At 44.1% G+C, this 24,739-nt stretch overlaps 1 protein-coding gene across 4 annotated transcripts in view; it reads left to right on the forward strand.

The window, feature by feature from the left end:
- The window catches only part of SFMBT2 (Scm like with four mbt domains 2), a 203,818-nt gene extending 187,786 nt beyond the window's left edge, over window positions 1-16,032 (forward strand). For 3 of the 4 annotated variants that reach the window (XM_016219747.2, XM_087825829.1, XM_016219746.2), the window contains 5 exons: window positions 1,230-1,405; window positions 2,663-2,829; window positions 3,156-3,425; window positions 4,219-4,347; window positions 10,600-16,032. In XM_016219747.2, the coding sequence (XP_016075233.2) occupies window positions 1,230-1,405; window positions 2,663-2,829; window positions 3,156-3,425; window positions 4,219-4,347; window positions 10,600-10,740 (883 nt within the window). In that variant the 3' untranslated portion in view covers window positions 10,741-16,032. The remainder of the gene's footprint in view (window positions 1-1,229; window positions 1,406-2,662; window positions 2,830-3,155; window positions 3,426-4,218; window positions 4,348-10,599) is intronic. The other variant, XM_087825834.1, reaches the window with a different exon arrangement.
- Window positions 16,033-24,739: the final 8,707 nt, after the last annotated feature.

A 24,739-nucleotide genomic window follows, 5' to 3' on the forward strand; every position in this document is an offset into this window, starting at 1 on the left:
AACAGGGGTGGGAAAGACCCGTGAATGGACATAAAGGCCAGTTTTTCCAAGTTAGAATTTAATTTTTTTATTGTTGATACTTAAAAAATGATTTGTAAGGGAAAACTATTTAGTCTTCAGAAGGAAAAAAACAACAACAACTGGAAATCAATTCAGGAGCAGTTTGTTAATCTTTTTATTTCCATCACCGCTTTCTTAGGGAACCAGACCTAGGTTTTAAACTTAATACTTTATTCACAAATGGCAAAGGTGATGACCTCCTTATGTTACCCTCCGGTTTGCACCAATTGCCTCATGTCCCTGTGGTAGTTTGTGATGGATGGTTGGGGACCAGACCCTCCGAGTGTGAGAGAGCAGGCTGGCTAAGAGCTCCCATCCTCACTTCACTAGGGGCGGCGTCCGCCTTTCTCGGTAGTTCATGCCTCTGCCCTTTGGTTACCTTTCTGAACACTACACTTGCCCTCTGCCAGAGCTCCCCCTACCTGCTGTTTTTCTGGAAAATAATTTCTTGTTCAAGATTTCCATTTGAAAATGGGGGTCTACATCAAGGGTGTAACTTAACAGGCTATTTGGATGTGTTGTCATTTCAGTGGACTCTAAGGTTAGTGAATGTGAACTAAAAATAAGGACCCATGATCTGCTGCCAACTGAAAAGTTTATAATTATTTTATACCAATGATAGTTTTAAAAAAAATCTATTGAAAGTGATTCAAGCCTATTTCCATATGCTCATCTTTTCAGCCAGGCATTATTTACGACATTATTTACCATAAATATTTGGATGAGTCCTGCAGGACTGAATTTTGAAACAAGAATCCAACCTGCTTTCCAGAAGATCTGGTTTCTCGTTTTTATGTTGATGACCTCACTGCATATGGTTTTTCCTGGGCAGGAGAAAGCTTTTTTCCTCAAAACTGATGAGCAACACAATGGCAGTATCTAGATTCCGGAAGCATCTGGAATTGGTGTGAATTACATATGCCACAATGAGAATATGCTAAATGAAAACCTTTATTGTGGTGATTCTCTTTGCACTCTCATTACATATATTGTGGCATTTCTTAAAAATATTTTTGTAAGAACATGAAGAACGATAAAAACAAACGACATGGAAGTCACACAGAGCCCCCTTTATGTTAGGAAAGAAAGGGGTACTTTGGGATATGCTCTGCAAAATAGGTCTGAGTAATTCTGTAGTCTTGCCATCCCTTCTCCTTCCTTCCTTCTAGGTACAGGGGCAAAACATACAGGGCCGTGGCCAAGATTGTACGAACTTCTGACCAGGTAGCGGACTTCTGCAGACGGGTGTGTGCCAAGCTGGAGTGCTGTCCAAATTTGTTCAGTCCTGTACTGGTTTCTGAAAACTGCCCAGAAAATTGCTCCATTCATACCAAAACCAAATACAGTGAGTACAAATAATGAACAGAACATTGGTCCGGGGGCCTGAACTGCGGGGTCATGTAGGTGTTTGTGGTTTTTCAAACCTTTTGAATAGTTTTTCATAGGAACCACTGCAGAAGAATTCTCTAAGCTTTGCTGTGGCGGGTAGTTCTGTTTTCTAGCTTGGTCTGAGGAAGGGGCGGCTGATTAAAATCAGGACGGTGTCATTGGTAGGCATCTGCAAAAAGACAAGAGTGTGTGTATGCTGTTATGAGTGTCAGTGGACTGGTCGATTATGAAAATGATGTGGCTGAAAGAAGGGCACAGAAAAACAGGTTACTGGTGATGGCTGTAACCAGAATTACTTCTTGGTTTTTGACACTGAGGGATTATAATGAGTCTCTCATTGCCCTTCTTTACACAGGGCAACCTCCTTGTCACAACTTGCTTCTCCCCTGTTTATGCCACTTTCTGCAGACTCTCTTCAGTGGAGAAGTTTGGGGGTGCAGAGCACTCTTCCTTTGCTCCTGACTGCCTCTGCTTCTCCGCTGGGAGAGTTTGCTACCAGGGCCCACACCGCCTTTGCTTTGACCTCTTCCCGGCAGGATGTTTCCTCTTTCAGCCGTCACCTCTTCCACGTATCTCCCATCACATTAGTGCCCCCTGCCTTCTCTTGTTGGCCTCCCTGGGCCCTGTCCTGCTTCTGTTCTGGTCTCCTTTATGTATCAGCCGCTCCCAGACACCCGCACTGCTGACAGCTCTGAGAAGTCTCTCTGATCCTGGCTTCTGCTCTTTCTACATCTCCCCTCTGTTATCTCTAAGCCACTGTGCCGGTGTTTATATCCCCATCACAGTGACCTGGAAGTTTGCTCTACCAACCCACATTCCAGCCAGTTGCTAGGGTGTCACCAGGACCCACAGGCACAGTTGGCGCTCTGTGGGCCCCAACCAGATGGGAATAGTTAACTTGTGTGTCAGAACTAGGAACCTGAACATACTTGAAATACTATTCAGAGTGTGAATTTTCATATATATGTATGTGTATACATGTGTGTGTGTGTGTGTGTGTGTGTGTGTGTGTGTGTGTATATATATATATATTCCCATTTATATATATATATATATATCCCCATTTCCTTCTGCACATACGGTCGGTCACGGAGGAATCGCAGGAGTCTTCTCCCCCTCTCTTCCCCTTGCCTCTGTACTCTGTCCACATATGTACATGTGTGTAACCTTTAAAAAAAAAAAGCTTTTCATTCTCTCCTCTCTTTCCTTGTAGCCTATTATTATGGAAAGAGAAAGAAGATCATTAAGCCCCCAATTGGGGAAAGCAACGTTGACAGTGGACACCCTAAACCAGCTAGGCGTAGGAAACGGCGGAAATCCATTTTTGTGCAGAAGAAACGGAGGTCTTCCACCGTGGACTTCGCGGCAGGCTCGGGGGAGGTATGTTCCAGCACTCCAGGAGATGAAAGGCCCTGGTGGCCTCAGTGAAGGCCCCACTGCAAGTTTGATCTGAACGGTGGAAACACGAGATACCAGAAGCCTCCTCCTTATGTGCTGAACAGATTTAACATTGGCAGCTGCTCTAGCTGGGGAAGGGCTGCCACTGGGACCCTGGTTGGGACCTTCAGGTCGGTCCTCAGAGGCCTCACCAGGTGGTTTTCACAGGGCCACCTGGGCAGGAAAAATCTAGGGTTAGAGCCCAGCCTCTAGTGTTCCCGAAGGCTCCTTTCACCTAACTCCATTCCCTGAGTTTCCCTCCTTTGCAGGAAAGTGAAGAAGAAGATGCAGATGCCCTGGACGATGACAGCGGGAGCGAGGAAACCGGCTCTGAGCTGCGGGACGATCAGACAGACACCTCTTCAGCCGAGGTCCCCTCTGCCAGACCCCGGAGGGCTGTCACCCTAAGGAACAATTCCGAGCCTGAGCGCCGGCTGCCCGTGGAAAGGACGAGACGGGGCCGAAGAGTGCAGGCCGCCGCCGGCGCTGAGGGCTGTGACAAGGGCCCTGCAGCCGGCCAGGACAAGGACATGGCTGAGGTAAAGCACACAGACCCTGGAACTGCCTTGTCTGGGCAGAGTGTTGAAGAAAATTTATTATAGTTCATGGCCTGGATTTTGGGACACCTGTTTAAAATACTAAAGACACTAGCAGCTGCTCCAGCCTAGTTCTAAGTCATGGGCAAAAGGCTTGGTGATTTCACGTCCTGACCGAGTGGTTCAGCGAACATCAGCTTGGAGTTCTGAGGGAGGTAATGGCACCCCTTTTCCTGGAGGGCTTTAAACCACAAAGGATCCTTTCAGGAGCACAGACGGAAGTCCTCAAGGTCCCACTGAACACTAGACTTTCCCTTTATTTATAGGATACTCTGTGATGCCATAAAATACTAAATCAGTCTGTTGGATCTCCCCTGAACCCACAGGTGCTAGAGGATCAGCTAACAGGTCACTGGCGTTGTTGTCCCCAAAATAAATGGGGGGAATAGCTCTCTCTCTTGGGTACATTTGCAGATGCCCTTTATCATTCTTTTCTCCACTTCAGCCAGGGAGTCATTAAGCAGGCCCAAGATTTCCTGAACTTGGGATTCAACAACTGCTATTGCTGTACCTTTGAAAAATATTTTACCTCTGAAGGCACACAAATCATTGGAGGCAAAGTCATAGCCCAGATGAGTTGCTAAGAAGGTCCCTAGAGACCACAGTCTCTGTGGCTTGTTCTGGCGCCTTGTGAGAGGCGTTGGGGGGGGAGTCCCCTCATGGTCCCAGAAGCTGTAGAGAGGACCCCACTGACCATGCAGTGATAAAAGAACCTCCTGCTTCCCTTATCTTGTAGGAAATAAAGCAGGAGGAGGAGGAGAGGCTCATTCTGGAGAGCAACCCGTTGGAGTGGACGGTGACTGACGTGGTGAGGTTCATTAAACTGACGGACTGCGCCCCCTTGGCCAAAATATTTCAGGAACAGGTACGGTGGTTCTGTGTGTATTTGCTGTGTTTATTATGAGACTCTGGATCTCAATTACACTTTCTGTTTTAGCTGCTTCCTGTGACACAGCTTTGGCAGGGGAGGGGGCACGTCTTCATGACTTCATTACTTCATTACATGGGTGGGAGGTGGAGGTTTGGGGTCCATGTGTGGTCTTCATCAACACCTCCTTGGGGGACTCTTGGCCAAGAGGAGATGGAAGTCTGGGCTCCCCACATAACCTTCTCAGGCACCCCACTACTGGGGGTGGGATCCTGTTGCCACCTGGCCAGGCTGGAATTCAAGGCCCTCTCTCCACCTCTGCTGGCATGAGGGGGTGGGCTGCTTCGCGGAGCAGTGGTTGTTGAAAGGTTCTGTCTCCCTAGGCTAGCCTTTCCCAGTCCTGTGGCTGGAGGGAGCAGGCCTCTGTCGGGCCTCTTGTCACCTGCGCCCATTGGCATTTCTGGGCTCCCAGCTTCTTTAGCAGTAAGCCTTGGGTATGGGAGGCAAACATACAAAACCCAGCGCACTCGCCACCTGTCATATCTTGGGTCCCGCAGTCCCAGCTGCTTGGCCTTCTCTCCACCTTCAAATTCCTTTTCAGCCCCACCTTCAAATTCCTCTTCAGTTTGTTTTATTTATAACATCCAGGGCTTTTAGTTCTGCTTAGAGGGTGAAATAGGGAAAAGTATGCTGGCTCCATCTTCCCCGAAGTAGTTTTCTGTACGTTGTGTTTTATTTCACGCTGCTTTCATCACTATTTTCTTTCTTTCTCCCCTTTGGCTTTATAAAATATTTTAGAGCCCATGGTATGTTAGGTGGGTGTTGTAATAAGGATGGATAAATACAAAAACAATCGATACAATCTATACCTGAAAGGAATTTTAAATTTAGCAGATGAAATGACTATAACTAGTTAAAATCTACTACATGCCATGATGAGCCATAGGAAACAATGGTTTTTATTTATAATTTCCCTCAAATTAATATACAAACAAATCGCTACTCTCTGAACATACGCCACCCTGTAGACTTCTCCCTAGCCTCATACGAGAAGTCCAAGTTTAAGCCTGTGATGCATACTCTGCTGGGTTTGCTTCATTTGTTGAAATTTCTAGCACTAGGTCACAATGTAAATATCTGTCTCTCAAGACCCCATATTTTTTTTTTAAGTTTTCCATATAATAAATTAAAAATATGTCTATCCAGTCTTTTTTTAGATTACACAAACCAATAGTCTAGAAAAAGGGTAATTCAAAGCAGTAAATCAGGAAGAAAAAAGAAAGGCCTCTGATTTCCCATGCTCCCAGTGAATTTCTCATATTTTCTCTCAAGTTCACCATAATGCAGTAATGAATTGTGAAAAGCAAATAAATATGGTTCCCAGCTCCTCCCAGGGGAGAGTAGTTCTTAACTACAAACGTCTCCGATTGACCACTAGAGTCTTTTGTAGACACCCCGTAAGTGCACCCTGAATGAATGAATGAATGAATGAATGGTGAGAGGGGCAAGGTTGCCTCCTGGCATTTTGACTGCATTTCCTCTCAGGGAGACACTGAAAAGCAGATAGGAAAAAGCTCCATCAGACACAAGGAACCTGGGTAATGAGCATGTCTCTTCATTTAAAACACACACAGAAAAGAGAAAATTATAAGAAATGGGAGGATTTGGGGCATGCTGATAAGCTACGCCTCTGGCTTGAGAGTGAGAATACAACAGAAGTTAGAAGTCTTGCTAAAAGCATTGCATTCAAATGCGTGGCAAGTCCTGTGACACAGTGTAATGTGTGTACCTGTCCATTCATGTGCATTCTCCGCATACACTGATGGTGGCTGGCTTCAGTCGTCAACAGGCAGATGTGGAAGGGAGCACTCTCTATTAGCCTAAAGTTATGTTTTTGTTTTAGACCCAAATGCCCAGTTTTAACTGAGAAATGTGTTTCAGTTGGTCCTATCACGGAACTGGAGAGGGAGCCTCTCCCGCCTAGATGCCAGGTTATCTGTGGAGCTCAAGACCATTTATACTGTGAAAGGTTAACAGGCTCACGGGCTGATTTCCTTTTACAGGTTTCTAGTAACGAGCAAGTGAAAACAAAGCTGATTGGGGAAAAGGCTAAAAATACTACTTACGTTAAGTCTTTTTTAATTTAGTGCTTCTAAGCCCTGTTTATAACAACATCTCAGAAAGTTCCTTGCCTCCGCAGGCGAAGGCTTCTAAGAAGTGAAGTGTTCCCTGCATGTTACCACTTCTAGAATCAAGCAACGGGCAGGGCCCTCCCTTCGGTTGCTCTTCTCACGTTGGTTAGAAGCTTGGTCCTCCATACCTACTTATTTTTTATGTAAAGAGAAAAGCAGGTAGACTTTAATCGATAATAGCCTCAGCCCTTTTTAATTTTAAATTTCACATTAGGCCATTTCGCCTGCCGCAATAAAAGGCTGCTGCCCCGCTGTGCTATCTGAAGTACGTGGGCACTTGAGTCCTTTCCTGTTCAATCAGACCTTTAATTACTAATTTTTGCTAATTTGCTCTATCATCTTTGAGCCTGGATGCCACGGCCGTGATTGGGCGAGGCCTCCAGTGGGTCACTCCAGGCGCTGTATGAGTTTTTAGATGAACTGGAAGGAACCCGGGGTCTTTATTCACCAGTGTGTGAAAAAAATCACAGGGCCTGGAATGGTAATAGCTATGTGAGCTCACTGCTCTGGATGTTGTAAATTCAGAGACTATCATAATCACCAGGAGTATTTATAGAAATTATAAACTTCCCATTACTGGAATACATGCCTTATAATTCTGAAATGTTACGGCAACTGCTTAAAAAATCTATACTCTGTAATTTCATGCCATATACATGTATATTATCCAGTAAAACCCCCACATCTATAACCAAACACAAAACTCTCAAATAAAATGTTGCCTATTTGTTCACCTTTTATGAATCAGAGACATAGAATAATCAAAGTACCCAAATTAGTGATTTATTTTAATAAAAAAATTTCAGGCTAGTTTATAGGTTTACTTCACATTTAGACCATTCTCGCCAATTCCTACTTCTGTAGACCTGGATATTCCCATTAAGGAACTGCCAAGTCTTATACTGACCTCTATATCAAACAAAATAAATTTAATTTTGCCATGTGCTAAGCATAACTTTCATGCTGTGTATTTTATTATATTTCATTTCCTCAAAATTAGTAGTCCATTTGTGGTAATTCTGTGTTGAACATGACAAGTGGTTTGCCAGCAGTTCTGAGTTATATGAAAGCATATTTGTAAAAATTAAATTAACTGTGAGGTCTGTTACTACAAAATCAATGGAAAGGAAAAACCTTTCTTCAAACCAGAGCAACAGCTGCATATGAGAGGAACTGCAAGGTGGGATTCTGCCGTCACTCCTTGGCTCCTTCCAGGATCATGTTGTGCTTCCATTCACCCATCTCCCCCTCCCACTCCTCTGTGGGGACCCTGGAGTGGTTGTTGGTTATGTGCAGTCTGCAGCGTGAGTGATAGTGGGGGATAGACATGTCAGTCAACCACATTTGATATCACTGAGCCACTGCCCTTGTTCGTCCACACCAGTGACAATCCCATGGTCAGGCTGCTAAACCTAGTGCCTTCCCACAAGCAGCATGACACTTTGGTGTTTGGATATCAGAGGTCTGATTTTATTCTTGGAGCATGTTCTTCTCAAGATGCGAACATTCTAGAGTTCTGTTTTACATCAGGGAAGATAGAGAGTGAGGCGAGAACCCAGAGAGGGCAGCGGAGCCCTGAGGTGGCTCAGTGCACGTTGACCACTCCTCCCATTTCAGATATCGGCCCAGTTGTCAGTTCTTCACATATAAAAAGCTGGTATGAAGGATTGCTGTAATGAATTAGATAGCTTAGCCTTAATCTACCTTTGCCCTGTAATCTTCACCTTCCTGAAATTAGGAGAGTATCTGCAGACAAAATTTAACTGTGTTTTTCCCAGTTCTGTTAGTCCCAGATATGCAGGGGCTGCCATGTGGGCACTGTGAGACCCATTGAACACATTTAACTGCTCTTCAGAGGGAAGTTCAAAGATATGGACTCGATTCTACCCATCCAGGTTGCCCACATTCAAAGTCCAGGCCACGGGGTATGGACTTTCCCCTAACCCCCATCTGCGGCCTAAAATTGAGACCTCTTGTAAACTTCAGGCACACTCCCCTTGATTTCCACTGGCCATAAATGCCATTCTGAATTTTGTGTTTCCTATGCTCTTGGTTTATTTTCTCTTATATACAGTGTGCTTTTCTACTAGTAGTGTAAGGGGTTCCTTTTATAATACACTTCTATGTGAACACTTCGTATTGTCAGACCTTAATTTTTGTGGGTATAAAATTATATTGTATTGTGAGCCTAATTTGCATTTCCCTGATTCTTGATGGGAGAATTATTGTCTTAATAATTCCTTGATTCCTTAATAATTATCTTAATAATTCTTATTGTTCCCTTAGGTCTCAATTTAGGTATCACTTAATTTCTGTAGCCTTCCTTGACTCCTATAAGATTAGTTCAGTTGCCTGTCCTGTTTGAACCTATAGCTCTGTGCCCATACCTTAATCTTTCTGTATTTTAATGGTCTGTTTACTTGCCTCCCTTGAGATTCATAGAGTCTCCTGGAAAGAGGGGGATCTTTGTTTTTTTCAATATGATATCTCCAGAGACTATCAGAGTGTGCCTGGCACTTAGCAGATGCTCAGTAAATGCTTATTGAGTGAGTGACATCCTTCACTTAAATGTGGTGCATGCATATAGCAGCCACCTTCACTGAAATTGTCTGTAGAGAGTTATATTTTAGGGCTGATTTTCCATTGTAATTGATTTTCTGTGTCCAAGGATGGTTAGCATGACTAAATGTAGATGTTAAAAGCTGAGCTACAATTTTCCTTCCAAAGTTTAATATCAAAACCAGGGTTCTAATTTCAATGCTGTCTCTACTAGCTAGCTTTCCTGGCATTAAGTTCAGTCTTTAAGAAAAACTTCCATCTCTTAAAATAAGTTCAGGTCTTTTCTATCCTGTTCTGTTGATTTCATTGAAGCTAATAGTTAAGCCTCCTGCACTTAGTTTTATAACATTAGTTTTCCCAAGGCTAACATTTGTACGTATCTTGGTGTTTTTTTGCTGTAGATATTTACAAGACAGCTAAGTAAACCATTAGTGTGAGAAATAAGCACCTATGTGAAATTCACCAATATATGTGATGTCTGAGATGCATGCTTGCAGGCAGCCACATGACTGTAAGCCTTTGTGGCTTGTGGCAGCCCTGGGCACACTGCTTCCCCAGCTGGCAGAAGTCTGGTGTCCCGAGTTTCACTAATGCTCTCATTCCACCACTGACCTTTATCATGACGTTGGGCCTGCAGTCTCCTGGAGCCTCAGTTGTTCCCTCTGGGGTATGAAGAGTGTGCTGGTGAATGGAAAGAGAGGTTGAGTTACACTCAGTTACTCAACCAACATCTACATAAATAAACCCAATTATTATAGAACCAATCCAGTGAAGGGGTAAAAATATCCAGTGGTGTGATGCTAAAGCTTTGGATCCTAAAGCTCTCCCTGCAGTGTGTGCAATTTCACAGACATTTAATGAATATCATCACTATGGGGCCCCTGTGTATAGACAAAGGACTAAATAAGACAAAAATACAGGTAGCACTTCCTTCTGGGTGATGTATATGGATGTAGATATGTGTGTGCGTGTGTCTGCATGAGTGTGTCTGAACACCTATGTTTTCCTCTGGAAAATTGTGCTGTGTAGTTAGCGTATTTTTCTAGCATTTTCTCACCCATTCTTATGATGGTGAAATGCTAGACTTTGACAGGGAAGAGAGCTTTGTCTTTAGTACAGAGCCCTTTTCTTAGTGCTCAGATTAAGTCACCGCCGAGTGTAGAAAGGACTGAGCCTGGGAGGTGTGGGGCGCTCTCCCCACAGGGAGCAGGGAGCTTGGGAAAGAATTCCCACAGCAGCTCACCTATCCCAGATCTCCGTCCCCACCAGCCTAGGCATGTGAATTTCAGAGTAGCCAAAATTTTTTTTTTAGCAAAAATAATATGTTAGCCAAAATATGAGACAGCCATCAAGCCAAGTTGCTCTTTCTGCCCATGCTCTACAGAATGGGACATGAGAGCAGGCGCTCCCACTTGGCCCCAGAGCGAAGGCTGCTGGGATAAATGCATTGCCTTGGTGTGCACTGTCTGGGCTCTAACCTGGCTTTGTTTTCTGACAGGACATCGACGGCCAAGCACTCCTGCTGCTGACTCTTCCTACAGTGCAGGAGTGCATGGAGCTGAAGCTGGGGCCTGCCATCAAGTTGTGCCATCAGATCGAGAGAGTTAAAGTGGCTTTCTATGCCCAGTATGCCAACTGACTCTGCGTTCTGGGGAGATGGCCCATTGTCTTGGTGATACAGTGTCTTGGGAAGGTTTTCAGGACTGGAACTTGTATTTTCGCAGATACGTGAGATGGCTCACACAGTCACCGGAAAGCAAGAAGCACGAAGGACGGCCTTTATCCACCAGCCTGTTCATAGTTCCATGTGTCTAAAGCACACACTGGGACCACATCAGTGGCCTCTAGAGAGTATAAATTAAAGTTCTGTGTCCAAGCCTGTGGGATATGAAGAACTCCTTTATATATTCACATCTCGCCTTTCTCCCACCCAAACCAGGCAGCTTCCTTTGAACAAGGTCCTAAACCAAGACCCACGTTTCTGTGAAAACACCTTAGGACGCAGTTGGTGTCTTTCTTCTTCAGTGTGGCCAAGGAGGTTGCCTGGCTGGTGGTTTTTGCTCTACTCATCCTCAGGCACATTTATAGATGCTTCTTTCATACCAGTACACGTGTGGCTGTGGCTGCTATCTGTGGCTGTGTGGCTGTCACCGCAGTTTGATCTTGGTGACAATTCATTTCTTAAACACAACTGTAGGTGATGTTTCAGGATATAGGTATAAAAAGATGTGCTAAACCTGCATCGCCTGTCAGAGGTGCCTTTTAGGAAGTTTGGGGAGTGAAGGAAGGTGGCCTGTCATTGCTATGAGAGTTTTCCTTGAGTGAACCTAGAATGGATTTCTATTTTCAGGTTCCTTTATGGAATCTCAAACATCTCTAATGTTCTGATTTAATTGTGACCACACCAGGGAGGGACTCCTTTAGTCTCTTAGGGAATTTTGAGTTGAATAATGAAGGAAAAGCTTACTTTTAGAGAGCAGGAGTGGGAAGAGAATTGAGGGAAGCTTTTTATACACCAGCTACATCCTCTTAGAAGAATCCCTTTGAATGCTGCTCTCTGTGGTTCAGCCCTGGCACTCGTTTATAACAGGCTGACGGATGCAGTGGGGTGAGCACTGGACCTGGAGTCAGCCCTGGTCTTTACCTGGCGTGGCCGATTACTAACGATGATCATATGTGATTCTGAGTCACTCTGCACCTCATTCCTGCAAAGTAACAGGTTTTGACACTCGACTGGAGCAGTGAGCACAGGTTCCCCAATCTCCTTCCTGCTCCTGCTAAAGGGAAGAGTCCAGATTGGCAGAAGTGAGAAAAAGAGTAAATGAGAAAAATGGGAGTGTCCCATAGCTTTTAACGCTGTAATTCCTGCAGCTCACTCTGGCTTTGAGGCTCTTATGACATTTCTTGGGCAGTTTTCACTAAATCAGTGAAGAAAGATCTGCGGTTCTGAGAATTGGCTGTTTTTTTTTTTTGTACCAAACACTTGATGTGTTAATGCCCCTGAGTGAACCAATATATGTATTCAAACCCAAATGACTTTTCTATTCTGTTACGGTAGTTGCCCAAATACCTTTTAAACGTATGTGAAGAAACCAAACCTTCAGCTTGTTCAGGAGTGAGCGGGAAAAGCAGAGGCTGCACACCCTTCTGTCACTCTTTTACTATAACTACCTTGATCTTTTGGCTTCGATCAGAGTCTCAACAATTCCAGTAATACCGTGGTGGGGGGAGGGCTTATTGGCTGCTCAGACTTCTGCTGCATTTGAAGGTGGGATTGTCAGATTTGGATAAATTTGATTATTGACGCTAACCTGTACTAACATTCTGTCACTGTTCCAGATGAACACGGGAAACAAACATTTTGCTCTTGAGACATTTTCGTCTCTCTATAGCTGATTTCTACAGTCCAGTTTTAAACATTTGGCAAGTGCGTTTGCCTAGGGACCACTGACAGAAGGACCTCTGTCCTAAGCTGTGCTAGTGGCACCATTGTAGGGATGGATTATCCGAGGTGATTCATGCCTGGCTTGCAGTCCATTCTCTCTTCTAAGCGAAAGTTCTGACCCTTCTCGGTTTCCCAACCCTGCCTTCTCAGCCACATGCTTTGGCCTTAAATGCTCAGTCTTGTGGAGTTAAGCTCTGTTCAGAAATTGGAAAGGGTATCCGTTTCAAGATCCTGGCTTTCTTCCTGTGCTGACTCATTTATGATCTTTCACTGTGGCCTTTTCAAGCTCAGCTCTTTCTGGTGCATGTGGAACGGAAGGAAGGAACGTGGCGCCAGCAACATCATAATGCACTTGCAGAACAAATGTCACCTCCTCGTGCCCTTTCCAAGAATGGCACAGAGGAGGAGGTGCTACGCTGAAGTAGATCTTCTGTGGGAGTCTCTGGAGTTGCCCAGAGGAGATGGAAGGTTCCTGCCACCAGCCTGGACAAGACCTGCCCACCATTGCTGGGACGCATCCTGCTCCCCGCAGGGCCAGATGCCCAAGGCTCTCCGTGTCCTCAGTCTCTCTTTGTGCTTCTGCTTCGTGTGTGTGAGGAGGCCATGCTGCAGGCAGAAGGCCAGCCTGGGTGATCACCATGAAGGTCGTCTCGTGCCATCTCCCGGCCCTTCTAAGAGCCAGGATACATTTTAGGACCAAGAAGATACTTTTGCTCCAAGTGTTGCCAACATCCTCCTGAACTTGGGTTCTTTGGGAATTTCCGTGATGGTGGGTAGAACTTCCTGCCGGTAGCAACTGGTCTGCAGAACTGTAAGGTGGTGTTCATTTCTCTGTACGAGTCACCTCTCACCAGCTTCAGTCTTAGAAATAGGACCAACTCCCAGGAACATTTTACTGTGTAGTTACTGTGTCTCTTAGGGCAGAAAATACTGATTGTACACCTGTAACCAGCCCCTCTCCAAATACCACCACAGCCCCTAAACCAAACGTTCCTTGGTTGAAGCCCTCCAAGTGATGCCCCTCCCTTCCCCTCTCTTCTGTCTCTCAGATAATACTTAGGGACCAAAATCCTGTCCTCTGTGTACCTGGATCCTGCACACACCACGCCACTCATTACCTCTTGGAACGGCCGAGAAGCGCGTTTTCCCTCCTGGCCAAGCAGACACTGACAATCTGGATGTGGGTATAACCTGAGAAGAACTGCCACCTCATCTTTAATGATAAAAGCCCATCACTCGAGAACGATTGGAGCTGGTTTTAGCCCCTAACTTCTTGACTTCATTTGTACTGTTGGGAAAATACTCTCCACAAAAATATAAGCGTGAAAACCTCAAAAGAGCAGGGTACGCATAACAGAACTTCTGGGCTTTTCAAAATAAAAATGAAACAGGCAAAGACCAGTTGCCTTCACCATGGAGTTGTGTAGCAGGGAGAACTCATCTATTCCTTTTAAAATTAGGTTCATTTGATCAAAGTTTGACTCACGCACGGTGTTTGAGTTGTTACGGCCTTTAGGTTGCTTTATCTTATTTGATCATATTTGAAAGATGATTTCCTGTGTTTGCTTTGATTTGCTCCTCGATAAGTTAAAATGACTCGAATGTCCAACGCTGCCACCTCTGACCCTTACTGCAATCTCCAGAAGGTTGATTTTGATCAGCCTTTGAAGACTGGTCTCAGTTTCCTAATTTGTCTCATATAATTTTGAGTGTGGCATCAGGCAAGTTCTGAGATTTTCCTTTTATCTTATACCAAACACCCCTTTCTAAGAGCTTTTCTCCCTTTGATTTGGAAGCACTAGGGGTTTTCACACTTCTTTTGTAAAGCACCCATTTATATTTATTTCTGTATATAGAGCTATAAAAACAGTCGTGTTAAAATCTTTGTTGTGGTATGAACATCGTTGTTGCTCTTTGGTTAACATGGTGAACCTAGGCTCCAAGTACGCTCTTCTGTCTTTAGAAAGCTGTGATCGTGTGTGCAATGATTTGAAGGGAAAAGTAGTAAATTAAGGTATGTGTCATTTTTAAGGATGAACTCGTTGGAGAGAGATGCATACTACCCATGTCCCTTTGGTGCAATAACTAAATAGCAACCGTTACAATTTAATGCTTCTCTTACTTACTCACTGTCTTTTCCCATTCAAGGGATTTCTAGAAATTGCTTTACTCCCTTTAACTGGGTTGATTTTTAAAGTTGATTGATTCTCGTAGCTTTTATCGCTGGAGTTGGTTTACAAGGATCTAAAACATGATGTGATAAAATCGAACTGGGCTCTTTTCTCCCACTTCATTTACCTAAAAACTGCAATTGCTGACACCTGGTGCTGCCTTGGGCTTTGGTTAAAAGCACGTCTAGTTTAGATGGTGATTAATAACAGTGTCCTGAGCAGCAGACTCTTCCCTCTTACTGCTTTTGTTGGAAATGGCCAGGATTGGGTACCAGTGAGTACGTAGATCTTGTCACATGTCCAAGCAGAGTGGTGCTTCATATGGGCTGAAGAGCTGCATTGAAGAAAATGCAAAGTTCAGGACAAGCTGAAAATTACCTTAAGATGGGAAATTGGAGACAAAAATTCTTAATGACAGAAAAAGTAATCATCTCATCTGTCGTTCACAGTGGGAGCTAGCATGGTATCTGGAAGTGTGAACTGTCCCTAGTCGTGAATGTCAAAAGCCCTGTTACTATTTCACATTCCAGTTTGATTAGTTTGTGTTGAAATTTGATTCATATATCTTGCGTACGTTTTGGTGTGTAAAAGGGAAAATTGGGGGTTTTTACATTTGAGACTTGCAGGACAAAGGGCATGTTGTTGTTTTATTGTAAGACTGTATTCTGTATATATGTTTTCATGTAAATAAGTGAAAATCTATATCAGAGTTATATTTTAATTTTTATTCTAAATGGAAAAAACAACAACCCTTTTTACTTGAAAAAAATTGTAAGCCACATTGTTAATAAAGGAAAAGTAAATTCTATGGTGGTTGGTTGTGTCTTTGTGTCGAAGGATATGCTTTTCAGGGTTTGTGTTAGAATTAATTTTGGGTTTTTTTTTCTTGTCATGCACTAAAATGTATGTTACAGAGTTTTAATAACCGTGGTTTTCAAAATCCTATGTTACCTTTCCGGGTCACCGGCTAGCTCTGGAACATTTCATTCAGGGAACTCGTGTTTGCTCTGTTAAAACATCTCTCTGTGTCCTCACACGGTCACCTCTGGCCTCCCCACTTTTAATGACTGTAGTTACTCTGTGATTATCTGGTGCGTTAGTAGAAGCACTAAGTAAATGACCATGTTTGCACTTATCATTTCCCTTGAGTGTCACCAGTGAGTCTTAGGTGGCTCAGTTGGAAGAGGAAGAGGTCCCTTTGCCACTCTACCCTGTCACGGGAGCCCTCGGAGGCGGGTTGTGCTCCCTTCCCCTCCGCCGGGCAGACTCGGGTGACTTTACCTGGAGACAGAGGTCAGGCGAAAGGGGGTAGGAGGCATTCAGGGGAGGGAGCTGGAGCGACACTACGCAATTTCTCTTCCCCATCGCAGACATTCTCAAGCCTCTTGATACACTTTTGCCCTGCTGACAAGTTCTGCATATAGAAATTTTTGTTTTGTTTTTAATTATGGAAGACTTTTCTCTTAGTAAAACCTTGCTAACAAAAAGGAAGCCTGAGAGAGCAGACAAAAGTGGGAAGCATATTGTTCATTTTCTCAAAATTGAAGAAAATCGGACGGGTTATATGGCTGAGTATGCATGACCATTGTATTTCTGTTTGTAATGAAGATCTTTGATGGCAAATTTAAAGGGTGGATGTATAATGGAACAAAGTGGCAACTGAAAACTTTTCTAACATTTTCCTTGCGTGAGCACCATGGAACAACTTCACCTGATGCAGGTGCTTTGCAAGTGACGTTATCCTTGAGATGTGTCCCCTCTCGTCACTGCTTCCACGATTTCGAGACCGGTCTCAGCACAGCCTGTGCTGGAAATTACAAAACCCGATTTTGGAAGGACAGTCCGTACATCAAGGGAATTACAGGATGCGGCTAATGTCCACGGCAGGAGCTGGGGAACTTACGTGGGAGTAGCTGAGGCTGTTAGACCAAGTGGACAGAAGCTAAGACAACATGGGAAATTCAGGAAGTTGGGCATTTACCCAACCTGGGATTTAATATTCTTGAATGGACAACTTGGAGCCAGCCTAAGGATTACCCGGAGATGGATCCCTGATGTTGGCCCACAGTGAACAAGATGGGAATTCCAGAATGCCCTTGTCCTGGTATTGAAGAAATCAGAAGGCTGGAAATTTAATGGGAATATATGTAAATCAAGGCTGCTGTCTTTTAGAATACAGTTTGCAGGGACCTCTTGAGAAAAAGATGAAGGCATCTGTTCTCAGCCTGTGAGGGTTGCATGTCACGGAGCGTATGAGCGCATCTGAGTGGCACAGGGACGGACAGTGTTGAGTCCATGGAGGCAGGATGCACGTCCCCAGATCCACTCAGCATCCATGGCCTTCCCACTGCGCAGCTGCTCTGTGGACAGCCCCAGCCACTGTGGCGGCTGCTTCATCTCCCGCCACCCCCGCCGTCTAGCCCGCTCGCCTCCGCAGGGTGGGGGCCGGCTCCTGCACACATCTCACGCCTGCCATAGACGCAGCCGCGGGCACACTGGCATTCAGAGCCCACTGCACTGGGCCCGCCAAGGCTGCAATTCCTGCCATCCTTTCTGGACGCAGGACAAGCCGGGCTGTGGAATGTGGCTGCTGTCGGTGACAGAACTTGGAGGTGCTGGGAAGTTCATGGGCAAACTCTGATCAGGGATGTAGCCAGCAAATAAACTTCTCGGCCATCCTCCCCTGGATGGACTCCCCTCCCCCGTGTGGTGGAGTGGCCAGACTGTCCAGAGACATTCCCAGGACTAAACAGCTACTTGTGCACCCGAGAAATCGTGGCCAGCCCTCTAAAGAACTGCTTTGCATTGAGTTTACCCCCTTCCAAGCCTAACAGTCCTCAGCCTGGAATTCCACCCCTAAAGAAGCAGCTGGTAAGCTTGTTTTCTAGGGAACTGGCCTGAGAGAGGAGGCGGCCAATATTATACTTGCATATGCAATGTGCCAATAATAATAATGAAATATTCTAGTGAAATCCAGCTATCATCTGGGAGATCTACCAGCCTTGTGTCATTGGGACTGCTCCTGACAGGAATCCTTTTTGAATTTTAAGACATGGGTTGGAAATTCAAATTTCAAATGTTCATAGTGGTTATTGAAGTAGTATGTGTGCATTATAGAAAATTCAGAAAATAAAGGGCAGTTATTAAATTGACTTATTATGTCCAACTACCACTTTATCATATTTCCATGCATATTTATGACAGTATTGAAATCAAGCTGCTTAGACCATTTAAATTTGTTTCACTAACCATTATTTTGTAGTAATGTTCTCTGGGGTGGAGTTAATGTTTTTATGTATCTAATATTTTTATTTTAAACGTTTCAATAATTTTTAAAGTAATTCAACATAACAAATGTACCCAGCTTTGGAAAATATTGTTTATATTTTCCTTTAAAAGTTAGCGTTACGTTTTCCAGCCTCTCTAGCATATACATGTGTTTTGGTTGGTATTTCCAGTGTTATATTCCTGCCTGTGAGGGTCATCCCCGCTCCACATCCCCCCAGTTACTGCCAATCTGATGGGTATGGAAATGGTATGGTAATGGATGGGGTGAGGCAGTTAAATTGTCCTATTCTGGTCGCCAGGAAACTCGTTTGCCCGCTGAGCTCACCTGCCATTCATTCCACCCGTGTCACATTTCACGTTTCTCTGTGTGTGTGGACTTGTGCCTGGCTCCAGAGTCTGTTTCGTTGGCCTGCTTGTCTACCCCATGCCATTGCCGCAGGAAGTATTATGGCCTCATAATAACGTGCGATGCCAGGGGGAGGGAAATCTCCCCGTGTTTCTCATCTTCAAAATTGTCTCGGCTGTTTGTGATCTATTGCTCTTCATCATGAATTTTAGGCACAACTTGCTGAATGCCGCAGAAAACTCTGTTCGGATATTTACTGGAAATGCGTTAAATTTATGGGAAAATTCGGAGAGCACTGACTCCTTCTGCCCTGCTGAATCTTTCTATCCAGAAGATGGTGGAAGTCTTTCTTTATTCATGTCTTCTATGACTCCTTCGATAGGGCTGTGATGTCTTTCTCCATAAAAGCCTTATACATGTTTTGTTAAGTATATTCCCTATACATTTTATATATTTTTGGCTACATTTTATATATTTTGGCTACCTTTTTCCTATTATGTTTAGTTCATTATTCCTGGGAACTCTATTGATTTTTATATGCTAATGTTCTATCCAGAGTCTTCAGTGAACTCAACTGAAAGGAATTTCCATTCTGAATCTTTTGCTCTTTTTTTATGTTTAGCACTAAATGATTTTTATGGTTTTGGGATTTTGGCTCTCTCTGAGTGGGAAGTATTTATTTATTTACCCTCTCCTGCTTATTGAATTACTGGTTTTGCATGTTCTATCCATCCCGAAGAACAACTGTACAGAACCAGGTCTTTCATCGTTGGGGCAACCCTTAGTGATACCTTGTTGCGCATCCGCACACTGAGCCAAGGCAGCTTGTCTCCCTTTCCCGGGGTTAAGCTCTGTTCTCGTCCCCCTAGGGCCAGCCTTGCTTTGCGCTCCAAGAGGGCCTCCCCAGACCCTGGCTGCAGGCCCTGAGCCGTCCCGCCCCGTCTCTCCCAGAGCCCTTCACTCCGCAAGAACGGAGCGTCCAGTGGCACCTGTTTGGGTCCTGCTTCAGAACCCAGCCTTTTCTGATCACTGGAGAGGTTCACCTTATCACCTTATTTTCGAGTTCAGCCACACTTCCTTGATTTTCTTATTTCTTATTCTGTGTTTAGAACAGGAGAGATGTATCCGGGTTTACATTTACAGAGCCTAAAAGTCTTGACTACAAGTCTCTCAGATATTACCTTTCTTTAAAAAAAAAAAATTCTTCCAAGCAGCAGGTGGAATTAGAGCATGTTCTGAAAACGAAGCTAACATTTGCATTATTGAGGCAATTTAGAAATGAGGTTTTTACCCCATATGAAAATTCATATTGGCATGGGGTTCATTTAAGTTACAATTCCCCCAATGCTCAGCTAGTTGACATTTCTAAATGTCTCTTCTGCATAGTTTAACTCTTTGTAAAACCTCATGGTTTGAAAAAAACCTGCTTTGCATATTATTCCCTCTGACTTCTTGTCATAAGTCCCTAGCTGAGAGCATGGCATCGGAGGGGTGTAAATGTGAGAATGGGTCTGTTTTGGTCACTACCACACACTAACAAGGCTCGTACCTACCACAATTTGAGCAGTGATCCATTCTCCCCCCTCTGATGTTATGATGATTAAGTACTGACTCTGTCGAAATACAGTCATTTGTGCTACGTGCCACCTATCAACGGGACTCACTTGAAACAAGTCATCCTTAATAAGCAAATAGACTACTCTGTGCTGGCCCAATAATCCATATGAATGCACTGAAATAGAAACATTTTATGAGACACTTAAGCTTATGGGGAGCTAATTCTTCTTATGAGAAACCTAAGACGACATCAATTCATCTAACAGAAGTGTTTCAGACCTGCTAAGCAGGTGCACCGTGCTAAGTCCATTAGGAGAAAGCAGCACTGTGCTCGCTGCTCTTACACGGGCAAAAGCCACCTGGAAGGGAGGGAGGCCACACGCTGAAATCGCTGCAGAGAACAGGAGCTAATGTGCGTACAACGCGGGTTCAGGCCGTAACTAGGAGAGAGGTGATGTTTATGCTTTTCAGACCCCTGTGCAAGGTCCCAGGCCTTGCTACAGGCCTTAGAGTGGGACTGAACATTTAAATGCCTCCAGGGGTCACCCAGGGTCTGCAGATGAGTGCAGCGAGCTGGTGGGCACAGCGGGAAGCTGGAGGGGATTCACCCTCCTGAGAAGTGGCTTGCCCTCCAGGGGGCTGTCAGTAAGTCTGAGCCCAATCGTTGCCTTATCCTCTCATTTTCCAAGGGGAACCCGAAATCTAAATATTTAGGCGAAATCTCCAAATTATTAGGTGATGATGGCGAAGGCAAGTGCCTACAGCTAGATTCCAGGCCACGAGGGGACCTCTGCCCTGCTCATTCTGCAAAGGCCTCAGTGGGGAGGCAGCACCCAGGGGCACACTCGATCATAAATGTGAGACATTTACCGAGGAGGAGATTTGTGATCACTTTTTTCAAGGCAGTCAAATTTTGATCTTTTTTGACAGTAGTGAAAACACATCGGAAGCAATTCTTACTCAACCGAAGGCTTACTCATAACTGTTCAAAGTCAAAATGAAAGTGCCCGCGGTATTGTTTTACTCTGTGAGGATGCACAGGCGCATGCGCGTGTTTGCCTTGGGGCAAGGGTGCCTGGCTCGGGTGCAGGTTGCCATCACCGCTTCAGTCCAGGAGAAAGAAGAGCCTGCATGTCAGGATATATAAGTCTAACTTTCAGACTTGCTCTGCTCCTAATTTTATGACCTGCGTCAGGTAAATTAACCTCTTCACTTTCCCATTTCTTCACCTGTAAAATGGGAACTAGAATCCTATAATGATTTGCACCTTGGGTGTGCTAAGTTCTGTGCTAAGAACTTAGGTCAATTACCTGACGTAAGCCTTCCAGTGTCACTGTGACTAAGCATTATCAGATACCGTTTGATAGATAAGACTACGGCCCAAAGGGATTAAACAGTTCACTTTTGGAAAATGGAGCTCGCATTTGAAACTTCCACAAAATGAGTGTGAGCACACTTAGCACAAAATCTAAAGTGCTATTCAAATTATATTATGTGCCAGCGTCTACAAAGGAACACCAATACAAAACTGTCGTCGTAAGCCAGAGATGGGAATCGTTTATTAATTGAGCACCTACTATGCATTGGGTGTAATGGGATAGATATAATAGAATAATACGTGGGTCTTGCTTGTGTTCAAGAAATTTACAATTAGAAGAATGAAAGTGATGAGTTTTAGAGATCTTCACTGTGGGTCAGATCCTTGGAGAACTCAGATATAAACCTCAGGCTCCAGCATCCTTTGGCTCTTGATCGCATATGTTATTTGTTCTCTTACCACCTGAGTGTTTTTTTGGTATTTAAAATGCTGTATTTTTTCTGTTGATAAGGTAGCCTGGTACAGCATCAGGTAATAAATTGTAAAAATATGGCATTTTTGTTGTTCTGTATTGTTTCTATTTCCCTTAAAATGTGCACTTTCTTTAAGGCTAACGGGCAAGAAACTAGCCTTTGCTACCTCTTCTTGTAATGCGTATGAAACAGCATTTACTCATTCACTTAGCGTGTTAAGCGGCCTACTATGTGCAAGGCACTATGCTAGTGCCCCAAATAAAAAGATCCCCTAGATACAATCGTTTGAGACTCAGTCTAGTAGGGGAGGGGCATGTGACTTGGGAAGGTGCTCTGAGCAATGGGAGAGGACCCTGGGGTCAGGCTGACTAGGCTTGAATCCCTGTTCTATAACTTGGGCAAGTGACTTAACATCTGTGTGCTCCTGCTTCATTATTGGCAAACTTGGGATAACAGCATCGAGGTCATTTGATTGTTAGAAAGAGCAAATGAGATAACCCACTGTTAGAAATACCCCCTCAGAAATGCGTGGTTATGACACCCATATACACACACACGAACGTTCATGGAAGCCCTGTTCATGGTCGCCACAACCACCCCATCATTAGTTAGCAGAACAGATGAGTCGGTTGGGGCATAGGCCTACAAGAGGATACCGTACAACCATGGAAATGGATCCATTACATTTACAGCTGTATGCAAAAGCATGAATGAATATTTTTAAAATAATATGGAGTGAAAGAAGCTACATACAAAAAAAATACGTGCTTTATGTTCTGCTTCTATAAAAATTCAGAAACAGGTGAAATCATAAAAATTAAAGCATATATTTTTCTGGATGCATAATTAAGGGCAAAACTATAAAGAGAGCAAGGGACTCAATACCATAAAATCAGTATACAATGGTTGGAAAGAGTGAAGTTGCCAAGAGCTCTCGGGGAGATTTCTAAGCATTTGGATGGGACCTGCACTGAAGGTTAGGGTTAGGGTTAGAACAGAGGAACCCCTGGGCCAGGGCAATAAAGAGTCTTGTTGAGGTGTAGAGAAGAGCAAGGGACATGGGACAATTAGAGTGGAGTCGGGGGGGGGGGGGGAGAGTAAACAAATTAGAGACCTGGTCCTGACTGGCAGAGAATATTAAACTATTCTACTAGAATCATCCATTCCTTAGCAACTGGCTACATCATGTTTTTTTTCATGCGTGTGTTAGCATCGTCTCTCCAGCAATATAAGAAGCCCTTTGAGAACTGGTTCTTGGAGTCACTGAATCTTTCCTCCAGTTCACAAAATCTTCAATCACAGAATCCCACATCCCATCAGGTTAGGAGTCCTCATTCCCATTTCACAGAAGAAGCAACTGAGGTCTGAACAAGTTGAGGGACTTGCCCAAGATCACACAGTTTGGTCCCACCCTCAGCAGCTGGCACAGAGGGACCACGCTGTGCATATTTAGCAGTTTTTGACTAAAGCTGGGACAGACATGATCAAAAGCTTGGGAAGTTTTTTGTTTGTTTGTTTTTTTAGGGGAAAAAAGATGCAAAAAGAAAGTTCAACTCAAAATATTTTTTGGCTTAAGAATTCCAGGGTTTAGTTCAGCTGAGAGAGATAGAGAGAATCTTTGCTCTCGTCTCACCCCCAGGCCACCATGGACAACCGGCTCAACTGCCCCCAGCCCCTCAGATCACGGGGTAGTGTTAACGAAATATGTTGATGCTGATATTTCTATCTGGAATCTGTCATTTAGAATGTCATCTTCTAGGACAAGCTCACAGTCTCTCCTCAGAGCAAGCCGTGCAGATCCCATTAGCAACACTAATCACATTCGAGAAGAGGCTCCAGTGTTTCGCTTTGAACATCCTACCCTCTTATGCCACTTAGCATCTGACGAGAAACCACCTGGAAAACCAAATAGTCCTTTCACGGGACAGGTCCCATGAAAGACGCAAAAGCAAATGCTTTAGTGGTTCTCTGGTGGCAAGATCATCCCAATGGGGATAATGTTTGGGTTTTTTTGTTTTGTTTTTGAGAAAAGAACCTCCGGATGTGATAAGCAGATGTGCCTAAGGAAAGGGCTGGAGGGCGTAGCAGCGGCCAGTAACACATTCAGTAATTAATGTGACACAATTAAATCTAATCACAAGAGCAGGGTGTGACGGCTCCAAGTTATCATCTAAAGTCAGTTTTCTCCAAGATGTGTTGGCCACAATATCCCATCCCAGAGAAGTGGAACAAAAATGTGTACTAATATAAAAAATGTACTACGGATTTACCTGCGTCGGGCGTCACCCCTCAGGTCTCTGACAGGCATTGTCTGATTCCATTTCCCTTCCTCATTTTCATCTTGCTCTTCCCCGCGCTCCTTCCTAGCCCTGATCACTGTCTGGTATACTATACATTGTACTTATTTATTTTCTGTCTCCCCCACTAGAATGTAAGCTCCTGAGGACAGGTAATTTTGTCACTTGTTCTCTTTTGCTGTATCTTTAGAATCTGGTACAGAGTAGGTGCTCAATTAGTATTCGTTGAATAAATAAATGAGCTAAGATCTTTACATGAATTATAGTATTGAATCACAATTCTTTGAGGTGGGGATTATTTTTACCCTAGTTTAAAGCTGTGGAAAATAAGATTGCAGAAAGGAACCTGACCACCATCGGAAAGATCAAGTGTCAGGGTGTCAGGATTAGAATTCGAGTCTCCCCACATCTAGAATGTTCTTACTCCTCCAAGAGCCATGAGCTAGGGGAACAAAAGCTTTCGATAGAGCCCGAAAGGTTGCCAGTTTGATTCCCAATCAGGGCATATGCTGGGGTTATTGGCTCCATCCCTGGAAGGAGAAGTGCAGGAGGCAGCCAATCATTTCTCTCTCTCTCTCTCTCTTTCCCTCTCCCTTTCTCTAAAAAAAAATTAAAAATTAAAAATTAATTAAAAATCTAAAAAAGGAAAAGAAAAGAGAGAGAGAGCCTTTGTTAGAATTAATAAGCAGGCCCTTTTGTAGAGAGATGTTTCATTCCAATTTCAGAATAATCCAACTGTGTTG

This window comes from Miniopterus natalensis, chromosome 1 (assembly GCF_054644295.1).
Source record: "Miniopterus natalensis isolate mMinNat1 chromosome 1, mMinNat1.hap1, whole genome shotgun sequence".
NCBI lineage: Eukaryota > Metazoa > Chordata > Mammalia > Chiroptera > Miniopteridae > Miniopterus > Miniopterus natalensis.